General features: G+C 49.1%; 1 protein-coding gene across 1 annotated transcript in view; it reads right to left on the bottom strand.

Moving 5' to 3' along the window:
- LOC133352605 (potassium channel subfamily K member 12-like) overlaps window positions 1-9,633 on the bottom strand; it is a 39,204-nt gene extending 29,571 nt beyond the window's left edge. The window contains exon 1 of the mRNA XM_061568352.1: window positions 9,252-9,633. Coding sequence (XP_061424336.1) covers window positions 9,252-9,633 — 382 coding nt within the window. The remainder of the gene's footprint in view (window positions 1-9,251) is intronic.
- Window positions 9,634-12,345: the final 2,712 nt, after the last annotated feature.

Below are 12,345 nucleotides of genomic sequence, written 5' to 3'. Positions count from 1 at the left end.
AATTACAAGATACATTTAAAATTTACTGCACGCAAATTTAAATATCCAATAGAAAAACAATTACATCTTCCAGAAGAAGCACCATTTGTTTATGCTGCGTACAAAAAATGTGCAAAAATCCCAGTTTGATGTTAGATCACAATAACAATCACAATACAATCTAGATATAAATTCTAAGTATAACTCTAAACATTCTGACCAAGCTGGAGTCTGCCCGGCACCTTACCCAGAATCCCGAAGCGTAATGCGTTGTTGCAGTGATACAGTCGGGAGAAGACAAAATCAGCCGGGCAATATGTCTAAGGAGCAAGGACAAAGTTCGAACCACCCTAGATAAATGTTGCTGAACCTCTTTCGCACCGTACGTAGCCAACAGTGCTAATCGGAGATTGCAAAATGCGACTCAAAGGACCGGGACTGGTCAAACCGAACCGCCAACATTTCGTGAGAAACGTCGTAGCCCCGTGTGGAACGACTTCACCAAGTGACCAAGTGTGAGTGCGACGATGATGCGACGGTAACGAGGCGCGACTGTTTATACGAAAGGCGTGAGAATGACGGTGACGTGGCCTCGAGGAAGCGCGCGCGCGTGCCTCGCTCGTCGCAGAAGATCGCGGCTTGTCAGCGGCGGGCCGCCCTGGTTAATGCGGAGTGTGCGGCAACCGTAAAAGCCACGCGCGGTCTGCCTCACGGTGGGCGTTAAAGATCACGTGAGGTCATTCGGAGAGGAGTGAGACGTCGCCGACGTCATGGTAGAAATGTTGTCACGTGCGTTTCATTGCTCGCAAACGTTGCCACGTGGGTTCCATTGCTCGCAAATGTACTCGGTTGGGATCAGGCATAGCGTGCGTCGCAACCCTTACTTCTGAAACTTGGCAGGTCGCTTCCTGAAAGCGAGTCACGAGACTCGGTGAGGCTCTCCTGGCTAAACAAGGGCAACGATAAAATAATATGGCCAAACAGAATGTGTCATTGACGCCCTTAGTTTGCGGGAATTTCTTAACTGTTCGACGTGGAGATGTGTTACTCAGCTACACTTTGTACAGTATGAGCACGTTTCAATTGCCTTGTTGCATTTTCATTGTCAATGTCCGTGCCTTCGACAGACGCACGTGACAGCGTACTGATCGTGAACACGGTCCAACCAGCAAGAGCTTTAGTAATTGCACACATTGTAATAGAGAGACTGCGACTGGAATAATTACACCGAGAGAGACAGGGAGAGAGGAGCGAAGATGAAACACGTGCTTCGGAGGATGCACGCGAGTTTTGAGACATTGACGTTGACGATTGTGAAAGGTGTACGTGGACCTGGGCGGTAGTGTAGCGGTTAGCGCACCACGCTACGAGCCGGGCGACCCGCGTTCTATTGCCGCTCACGGCCAACAGTGACTATTATCTGAACCGGTCCTGGGCCTTCCCCTAGGTCGACTCAGCCTCAAATGAGTACTTGGTGCGGTGCGTAAAAAAAACATCGCCAATAGGCATAGAAAGGCGGCTGGGCGTGGTGCTGGCCACCAACCCCCTGGCGTGCCGTTTCGGTCGTCATAGGTGCCTCGCTAACAGCACTTGCCCCAATCGTCGGTTAAGGCTCTACGGGGGATCTTTGTCTTTTGTGGACCTGGGCGGGGGTGACGGCCACTGGTCGAGACTCATGAAGGAGTGGCAGCCAAAGGACGGAACGCACCGGGATGGACGTCTCTCATCGTGGACGCACATTGATGAGTTCGGCTCGCGTGCAGGAGCATGGAATTGGAGGGGGGGAGAGGGAGATGGCGGCGGCTTTGGAAGGCCTTCATCCAGCAGTGGAAAGATCATGGCTGCTGCTGCTGCTGATGATGATGATCTCGTATGAGCAATTCATTTTCAGAGTGAACTACAGACGTTATAGTTGAAGGCTTCATTTGGGTTGCTAGGGACTTAAATTGCCTACATGATACTGACACAGTGATTAAATAACAGTAATAATGATGATGTATTTCATTGTGGCAGCGTATGATGACATTCTTTGGTTGGTCTATACTTAGACGGGTGGAGGATATTAGGAACAAACGAATGTTCTACTTGTGTTGTGTTTTTTTTTAAATCACGCAGCACATTTTGTCCCAAGTTAATATTTGTGCGAGTGCAATGGATTCGGCAATGTAACCGAATTAGCAGAAGCACATGTTGCAAAAGTGTTGTCGAACCTGAGTAACCTGTGCTCACTTTCCAGCCACGGGCACGGCGGCAACACGTTGGCTCGGTGGCCTTGTGGGTCAGCCAGTGATGTCGAGATGGACCAATTACACTGGTCAACAAAAAAAAGCCTTTTTTTCTGGCCTGGATTTTTGCAGCTGTTTTAGACTTATTTCATGGTGCTGATTCCAAATCTGATCTCAGATTTGCTCTATCACATCTCATTTTTATGCAATCGGCATACCCCATTTTCATTGATTTTACCCGAAATGAACTCTGTCACTTATGATTGCAACTTGTTGCGAGTCAGTGACTGCTTTAGTGTTAAAATATGGCGCTGTGTTTTTAGGATAGTGTGTTTATAATATCATTTAATGTAGATATCCACATTTATTTAATATTTTTCTTCTGCAGTTTTTATTGAAAATGCAATATTTGATATCTCAAAAACCTGATGTAATAGACAAAAACTGATGCCAGATTTGGAATCAGCACCCCAAAATAACCTTAAACCCGTTGGAATACCTTATGCCAGAAAAAGTGTGTTGACCAGTGTTAGCAGCCAAGCAAACCGCGTGAAACCATCTTACTCGGGCGCATTGCTGCGTCGCTTTTCGTTATCGAATCCAATCATTGTTTTCCGGCGCTGCTGCTGGACTAGCAGTTGTGCACAAGCACAGAAACGCGATAAAAACTCAACAGTTTTGTCAATAACACCGTGTCATTCAAATGGCAAAAATATATTTAGAAATAGGTGACATTGCACTTTTGAGTTGTTTTATTTTTCATGATCAAATTCAGTTTTCCTAAAGCATTGCCTCCTCGCTTGTCTTGATAGCAGTCGACTTTCAGTAACTGGGTATAAACACACGTACTCTACATCCACGTGTTGAGCAGTTATGCTCCTCTGACAGACATTGCAGTTGATATATCACGGCTGCTGCTGCTGCTGTTGTTGCTGATGACAACGATGACGATGATGATGATGAAGTCATTGAAAGGAACTTCACAAATGTTCTGACTGTGCGAAGCATCAATTCCTAGCTGAAGGTCAAGGTGAAAAGGCCATCACGAAAAATGATGTTGATTCCACCACAGCCTGCCACGGCTTTATTCCTTCTGCCAGGTCTAAATTGGCAGCGATTAGATGCAACGTTGATCGTACGACAATGCTCCTTACATGCAGAATTTAATTATCACCATATTCTTAGGTTTTTTTATCCGGTAAAGTCACGTAGGTAAAACATTACAATTGATAAAAGTAAAATAAAATAAAAATCACGACGTTTCGGAGGCAGCACAAGCTTCCGTCACAGCCACGTAAATGATACAGCTGTCGTGGCTGTGACGGTTTTACCTACGTGACTTTACCGAAAAAACCTAAGAATATGAATCCTTGCAGTCACGAAAGCTTCAAATCTAGAATTATCACCGTGTTCTTAATATTTTAATGTTTCTATATATAAAAAACGGCTTCCTTTCGACAATGCATTCAGTACGACGTCACTGTCTCTGTAACATAAAATCTTGGCAGGAAATCACTGGGCAGCTTTAGTGATTTTAAATCCCGGTGGGGGTCGTGTTAAACACTTAACGGTGCACGCATGTCATTCGTGCACGTGCCTTTATTCGAATATACTCCATATGTGTCGCTCTGTGCATGTGTGAAACATGCCCGTGGAGTGTGTGTGTGTGTGTGGCTAATGGAAGCAGAGGGCATGGCGAAGAGGATCACACCTTACGGAGACGGTGCAACGGGATCAGTTGGGGTGCGTGAGCCGGATGGGTGTTGTCATCGCAGGACCGTGATGAATGTCGACGGCAAGGGAAGCAGGCATTCATCCAGCAGTGGATAGACCAAGGATAATGATGATTGGAGATTTATTTCATCAAATACCACTGTGCTTTCGAATAAATATCTCATAGAGATGCTTTCCCACCTGATGACGGACGCTTGTGTTGCGCCCGAAACGTCGTGATTAATTTTATTTTCTACCTACGTGACTTTACCGATAGAACCAAAGAGTATGGATTCCTGCAGTCACGAAAGCTTCAAATCAAGATTCAAGTCAATGTTATCCCAAATCGATGAAAACCCTCAATTGAGAAGGGAGAAAAAATGTGTGTTTAGGATGAAACAATATTAAATGTCACACGCCAAAAATGTATATTTTGCACTCAATCAGGTTGATTTTCAAAGCTGAGACAATAGACTGAGCTGTGGCGCAGTGGTTCGCACACTGTATAATTAACCTGGCCACATGCGTTCAATTCCCGGCCAAGGCTAACATCCGTGGGGCGAGCGATTATCCGACGTGGTTCCCGGACTCCCTGATCGCTTAACCAAGCCGCACTGGCCAAGCGTGTTGAAGCAGGATTGAAGCAACTCTCACGAACGACACGGCATGAGGTTGTTTGACCATACTTCACCAGTAAGAAAAATTGTGTGTGGAGAGGCCGTTATTCAGGAGTGGATTGGCATGGGGCTTTAAATTATACATCGATTGTGTTCATAATTTGGTTTCTCAGCCAAGACTTCTCCCCAGCATCTCTTACAAGTGCAACTTGCTTAATAATAAATGAATGCATTTATTTACACGAATCGGGGCCAAATTGAGAAAATGTTGAAAAAAATATGATGTTTATAACGTGTGTCTACACTCGTGTCTGGTTTTGTTCGACCTTAACCGTGCCTCTAACACTTTCAGGCTATACCCGGCACAGTCTGTGAATTGGAATCTGTGTTCGGGTGGCAGAAATTTATTCGCACTGAGATCTGGTCCGGGATTTGTTGAACTAATATCACAGCATACTGGCACAACTTTATTCAGACCCTGGCTGACTGAGAAATACGTGCGGGTTCGCTCTGTGGAAAAGGTGGCAACCATATGCATGTATGACAAATACGAATAGCTTGTACCCTTTAGATGTAACCATATTTACACTGCGTGCATCTCCGTCGGCTTTAGTGTCTCACGCTCCATGGGAGGGGAATTACTCGGTTCACTGACAACGGGGATTTATTTAAGTGATAAGCACGAACACTAAGGCAACGTACAACTTTAGGCTGACCCTGCCATTTAAGTAAAAAAACAAAAAAACACAATCAGCCTTCAGAATATTCAGAGATGTGCTTGTCTTGAACCAAAGCTGCTGACGTGATGGCCTCCCAGAAGGCCGTGCAGCTGATAGGATGCGTAAGAAATTATTTTCTTATTTATTCGGAGAGACGGGTGATTTGTAAAGGAGACATATTCTCGGCGTGTTTATATTCTCCACAACGACGCGAACGATGATTCGGGATCGATGTTTGGTGGACACAAAGGCGTAACTTGTCGCGTGTCAAATGTTTATTCTGCACTTATAAAAACACAGAATGTATACGCGTTCCAAAGTTCAGCTTCTTGCGCTGGAACATCACGACAGTTTAAACTCACCCGGTTCACTGAGTCACGCCAATATGAATTAGCTACAAACTTAAGGCCCGTAACCCAAGAAGAACCCAGCATGCGCCCCATTGCGTCAATACTCGGAAGCTAAGCAGGTCTCAGCCTGGATAGTGCCTGGATGGGCAACCATCCCCTCCATGAAACGCGCGTCTATCTGCTGCTGCTGCTGCTGCTGCTGGGCTACGTTGTCAGCAAAGGGCAGTGCAGCAAAGTCAATTGTATTGCACTCATGCTCCAACGTCTATGCTCCCCGCCTTCAAGCCGCACTACTTTTACTGACCACGGGGGAGAAGATGACCACGTGACTCCCAACCCGCCATGACCGATACCTCTTTGGGTAACGGTCTTTGTCTGGCCGTGTCATTGTCTGGCAGTGTCATTGTCTGGCCGTGTCTTTGTCTGGCCGTGTCTTTGTCTGGCCGTGTCATTGTCTGGCCGTGTAATTGTCTGGCCGTGTCATTGTCTGGCCGTGTCATTGTCTGGCCGTGTCTTTGTCTGGCCGTGTCATTGTCTGGCCGTGTCATTGTCCGGTCGTGTCATTGTCTGGCCGTGTCATTGTCTGGCCGTGTCTTTGTCTGGCCGTGTCTTTGTCTGACCGTGTCTTTGTCTGGCCGTGTCTTTGTCTGGCCGTGTCATTGTCCGGTCGTGTCATTGTCTGGCCGTGTCTTTGTCTGGCCGTGTCATTGTCTGGCCGTGTCATTGTCCGGTCGTGTCTTTGTCTGACCGTGTCTTTGTCTGGCCGTGTCATTGTCTGGCCGTGTCATTGTCTGGCCGTGTCTTTGTCTGACCGTGTCTTTGTCTGGCCGTGTCATTGTCTGGCCGTGTCTTTGTCTGGCCGTGTCTTTGTCTGACCGTGTCTTTGTCTGGCCGTGTCATTGTCTGGCCGTGTCATTGTCCGGTCGTGTCATTGTCTGGCCGTGTCTTTGTCTGACCGTGTCTTTGTCTGACCGTGTCTTTGTCTGGCCGTGTCATTGTCTGGCCGTGTCATTGTCTGGCCGTGTCTTTGTCTGACCGTGTCATTATCTGACCGTGTCTTTGTCTCACCGTGTCTTTGTCTGGCCGTGTCATTGTCTGACCGTGTCTTTGTCTGACCGTGTCTTTGTCTGACCGTGTCTTTGTCTGGCCGTGTCATTGTCTGGCCGTGTCATTGTCTGGCCGTGTCATTGTCTGACCGTGTCTTTGTCTGACCGTGTCTTTGTCTGGCCGTGTCATTGTCTGGCCGTGTCATTGTCTGGCCGTGTCATTATCTGACCGTGTCTTTGTCTCACCGTGTCTTTGTCTGGCCGTGTCATTGTCTGACCGTGTCTTTGTCTGGCCGTGTCATTGTCTGGCCGTGTCATTGTCTGACCGTGTCTTTGTCTCACCGTGTCTTTGTCTGGCCGTGTCATTGTCTGGCCGTGTCATTGTCTGGCCGTGTCATTGTCTGGCCGTGTCATTGTCTGACCGTGTCTTTGTCTGACCGTGTCATTGTCTGGCCGTGTCATTGTCTGGCCGTGTTATTGTCTGACCGTGTCTTTGTCTGACCGTGTCTTTGTCTGGCCGTGTCATTGTCTGAACGTGTCATTATCTGACCGTGTCATTGTCTGGCCGTGTCTTTGTCTGGCCGTGTCATTGTCTGGCCGTGTCATTGTCTGAACGTGTCATTGTCTGACCGTGTCTTTGTCTGGCCGTGTCTTTGTCTGGCCGTGTCTTTGTCTGGCCGTGTCATTGTCTGGCCGTGTCATTGTCTGGCCGTGTCATTGTCTGGCCGTGTTATTGTCTGACCGTGTCTTTGTCTGACCGTGTCTTTGTCTGGTCGTGTCATTGTCTGACCGTGTCTTTGTCTGAACGTGTCATTATCTGACCGTGTCTTTGTCTGGCCGTGTCATTGTCTGACCGTGTCTTTGTCTGAACGTGTCATTATCTGACCGTGTCATTGTCTGGCCGTGTCTTAGTCTGGCCGTGTCATTGTCTGGCCGTGTCTTTGTCTGACCGTGTCTTTGTCTGACCGTGTCATTGTCTGGCCGTGTCATTATCTGACCGTGTCTTTGTCTGACCGTGTCTTTGTCTGGCCGTGTCATTGTCTGGCCGTGTCATTGTCTGGCCGTGTCATTGTCTGGCCGTGTCTTTGTCTGACCGTGTCATTATCTGACCGTGTCTTTGTCTCACCGTGTCTTTGTCTGGCCGTGTCATTGTCTGGCCGTGTCATTGTCTGGCCGTGTCATTGTCTGGCCGTGTCATTGTCTGAACGTGTCTTTGTCTGGCCGTGTCTTTGTCTGACCGTGTCTTTGTCTGACCGTGTCTTTGTCTGGCCGTGTCATTGTCTGGCCGTGTCATTATCTGACCGTGTCTTTGTCTGACCGTGTCTTTGTCTGGCCGTGTCATTGTCTGGCCGTGTCATTGTCTGAACGTGTCTTTGTCTGACCGTGTCTTTGTTTCCTTTCCCCCTCGTCCGGTGCCCACCCCGGCATTCCCCGGGTGGTCCCACGCCTCCACGAGCCCTTCTCACGGCACGCGCTGGCCGGCAGCCAAACTCTAACGCCGTGGTTCCTTAACCTTTACTGCAGCCTTACGTGCACCCCCCATTGGTTCACAATCAGTTAAACATTAATAATGTTAACACACACATGGGTTTGAAGAAACAAAGTATTCGTGCCTACCTGCTCGTGCTTAATTTGTGTTTCGATCATTTACCTTCTAAACAAAAATATAATCTTGGCTATGTCTCGCACTCCCCAGGTAAAGAACCACCGCTCAGTACGACTGATTCCTGACACTGACGGAGGAAATCGAACGCAATGCTTACAAGTGCACACAGCAGGACGTTGTCAAGACGCACGCTTGGAATTACGCGCGGATCAGGGAGAGACCAAACTGAAATCGGAGACATCACATTTGGCGATCGTGACGCCTAACTGGGCTTTTTGTCTCCCCAATATGTTTCTGGAAGATCCCCGCTACGCTTGCTTGGAACCTGAATTATTGTCGTAAGGCACTACCACTAGGACACTGTACACGTATCCATAATAATCCTATTGCTAGTATCGTGTCATATCTTCCTATTTAGGATGTATCCAAACTACGAGGCCAAAAATAAGACGAGATGGATGCGGCTTTGCAACTCTAACCATGCCTACTCTTAGTTCTTTCGGTAAAGTCACGTAGGTAAAAAATGAAATTAAAATTAATAAAATAAAATAAAAATCACGACGTTTCGGAGGCAACACAAGTCTCCGTCATCAGGTGGGACGGTCCCACCTGATGACAGAGACTTGTGTTGCCTCCGAAACGTCGTGATGTTATTATTATTATTAGGTAAAAAATGAAATTAAAATTAATAAAATAAAATAAAAATCACGACGTTTCGGAGGCAACACAAGTCTCCGTCATCAGGTGGGACGGTCCCACCTGATGACAGAGACTTGTGTTGCCTCCGAAACGTCGTGATGTTTATTATTATTATTATTTTTTTTACCTACGTGACTTTACCGAAAGAACTAAGAGTATGAATCCTTGCAGTCACGAAAGCTTCAAATCTAGAATCTAACCATGCCGTGCCGCTCGTTCCGAACCGCCATGGCGCTGCAAACGAATCGCCGCTAGACACCGCCGCCGCCGCCGCGTGTGACATGCAGCGCAGCTCACCGATGGTGGACACCACTGTGCCTACAAAGTAGAAGGCTCCCGAAAAATCCCAGCGGGGCTTCAGCTCGTCGGCACCGACCGCGGCTTGCAGGCTGGCCGCCTCGTAGTCCCGGAGCAACTCCTCCATGGCGACGGCGCTCACGCCGTGAGTCCTGGTGAAGTTGCTCAGCCTGCTGCACCAGCGTCGCCGGGCCTCCTCCTCGGCGGGTCGCTCCAGAGCCGAGAAGACCGCGGCTCCGAAGAGCATGTAGCACACGATGAGCAGCGCAAGGAGGGCGAAGCGTGCGTTGTCTTCACACACGGGGCTCCCACCACCACCAGCAGCAGCAGCAGCAGCGCAATCACCTCCTCCTCCACCTCCTCCTCCGCCGTGGGCGGGCATGTTACGTTGGACCCCGACGAGCAGTCAACGTTCATGAGGACGAGGAGTCGGCAGGGTCGCTCACTATCGCTGTCTCGCGGGTGCTCACTCGCTGTCTCCCCCCGCGGGACACCTCTCCCAGCACGGCGGAGAGAGAGAGTGAATGTGTGTGTGTGTTATTAAGGGGGAGGCGCGCGAATGATACTGTCGAGCGACAAGAGAGACTGCCAGTGAGACAGACAGGCAGAGAGGCTGCGCCACCCCCCCCCCTCTCCACCCCCCCCCCCCCGCCCTGGACACACACTGTTGTGGAAGTGCGCTGGGTGTAGTGCCGACATACGATACAGCCCTTTCTCCTCCTCTCCCCACCCCACCGATGCAACAGGCGAGTACCGTAGGTCCAGTGCGCGTGTGCCGTCACCGCCGCCGAAGCCGCCGCTGTTGAAGCACGATGTCTACCCGTTGCCTTCAATCTCCACGGCCGCGGGTCTCCTTACAGGGAGCGCGCTGCGAGCCTCCATGATCCGAGGCGGCCTCGCTTGCTGCGCCCTCTGAGAGTGGCCGACCGCGGGCTGCGCGCATAGCACGCGGGGGGAGCCGAGGCGCTGTCCACTGGCGCTGTGGTGCTGAAAGTTGCTGCGCCCGTCCATCCACCACTCCCACCACTCCTCCTCCTCCTCCACCCCCCACCACCACCACCGCCGCCGCCGCCGCCGCCGCCTCCGCTCCAGACCACCACAGCCTTAGGAATGCCATCACCCCCCATCACTGCCACGACCCCCACCACTACCAGCAGCAGCAGCAGTAGCAGCTTATTTCGGCGGTGCCCACATATCTGGCCTCATACGCGCAGTTTTGCTCGCGTGATGCGGAGCTGCCGAATAGTCGTGCTGTACTTACTTACTTACGTAGCAGGGTTTGGAATTAGCCTTTGCAAATTATACTGGGGCTGGTCCTTCGCTATTCTTGAACCTGTACACAGACACCTAAGCACATACCCCTAACTTTAACAAATGTACATTTCCCCACCAATGCAAAGTCTAACCCTGATCTTTACACCGACCGAACAGAGCGCCGTCCCCATTCAGCGATGTTAACGCGCAGCGACGTTCTTGTTCGAATGCCTTTGTCCATTAAGCAGTTTAAAGCAACTGAACGCACCGTTTACTGCTCGAAAGAGGTTTGATTGGCCGCGAGGAGGAAACGCGGGTTCGTGAATGAGGGCAATCACACAACCGCATGTGCGCCGTCACGTTCGGCCGTCGAATGGGTTAACTCGTGGATGGCGAATGAATAGCCTCAGTGTGTGTGCGCGGCGCGCGATCACGCGAAGACAAAGGCCCCCCGTATAGCCTGTAACAGACTGTTGGGGCAATTGTTGTTAGCGAACACCTATGAAGGCTAGAACGGCACACGAGAGGGGGTGGGTGGTCAGCAACCACGCCCAGTCGTCTTTGTCTCCCCAGTATGTATAGCCCAATAGTCTGTTAAAGGCTATAAGGCGTATCTCTCTGTCTTTGTGCGCGTCCACACACATGCACGCGCAGAAGTGAAACGTAATTTTAAGATACATCTGCAGTTTAGGGGCTGACAAGACATCGCATGGCTTGGTGGCCATCCATGCCTCTCCCGCGTGTTATCCAGTCACGCTGAATAAAATCTAAAACCCCTACCAAACTGACGGGCCACATCTCCATCGCTGCCATTTATTGAAGCCTATTATTGCCAATTTACGTCGTATTTGTGATAATAAAGGACGTGTTAAAATATACTTGGAGTCCTTGGAGGAGTATAAAGTAATTCAATCTCCACATCAAGCAATGGCTCTTCACAATTCACTCTAATTTCTTTGGCTTTGTGTGCACGTACCTAAAGGGTTCGTTGCATAGCTGATGAACCACCAAAGGCACTACTGATGTTCCCTAATCACATGCATTCACATTACCGCCTGTCCTGTACATCAGCTGTTATTTGGCCAATGAACGCATCCTTAAATCCATACAAAGCTTAGCCATAATGGATATTTGTTTTCAGGGGAAAAAAAATCGGTTGACGATTTATACAATTAAAATTGCAATTTAAAACAATTCTTACCGTACGATTGCCAATGTTTTTCGGGAGACCACTGTATACCGCGGGTACATCAATTAAACGTCTGACATCATTGGTTGAGACTATGACAACCCACGCTCCCTGCAACAGGACAATTACGCTGACAATTTTATTTCATTTTGTATACATATTGCCAAAGCTGGATGGGTTTCAGAAAGCATTGTGTACTCCGAACAAGGGACATGTGAGGAATCATTTGTAGGGTTAAAGGTGCACACAGCAACGTGCATGACTGCACGCTGCTGTTGGTCATTAAATTCAGCATTCATTTTTTGTGACTTTAGATACAGTGGTCATGGGCGTTTAAAAATAAACAGAATCTCTAATTGTGGTCCAGGAATGGGCACTTGATAGTAATTGGCAGATGTCAATGTAATGCGTTGGTAACATCGCTTGCACGCTGCAGATACCTTGTGCACGGCTGCAATCCTGCGCTGTTGAGGCCAGGTTTGGTGGATCACACACATGTTGTGAAACTCCCTTCCCGTGGACATCGACGAGGTGCAATATCTCGGTTCGCTGGGAGAAGGCAAGTGGAGTAATGACGATCCGTATCGAACTCTACTGGGATAGAGTGCTGCTCTCATGCGTGCGAGGGTTTTCTATGGGTGCTCCGAGTTT

The sequence above is a fragment of the Lethenteron reissneri genome, chromosome 41 (genome assembly GCF_015708825.2).
Source record: "Lethenteron reissneri isolate LAM-NWPU_2019-01 chromosome 41, ASM1570882v1, whole genome shotgun sequence".
Taxonomy (NCBI): Eukaryota; Metazoa; Chordata; class Hyperoartia; order Petromyzontiformes; family Petromyzontidae; genus Lethenteron; species Lethenteron reissneri.
The sequence above is the reverse complement of the archived record's forward strand: the minus strand, read 5'-3'. Positions and strand labels throughout refer to the sequence as shown.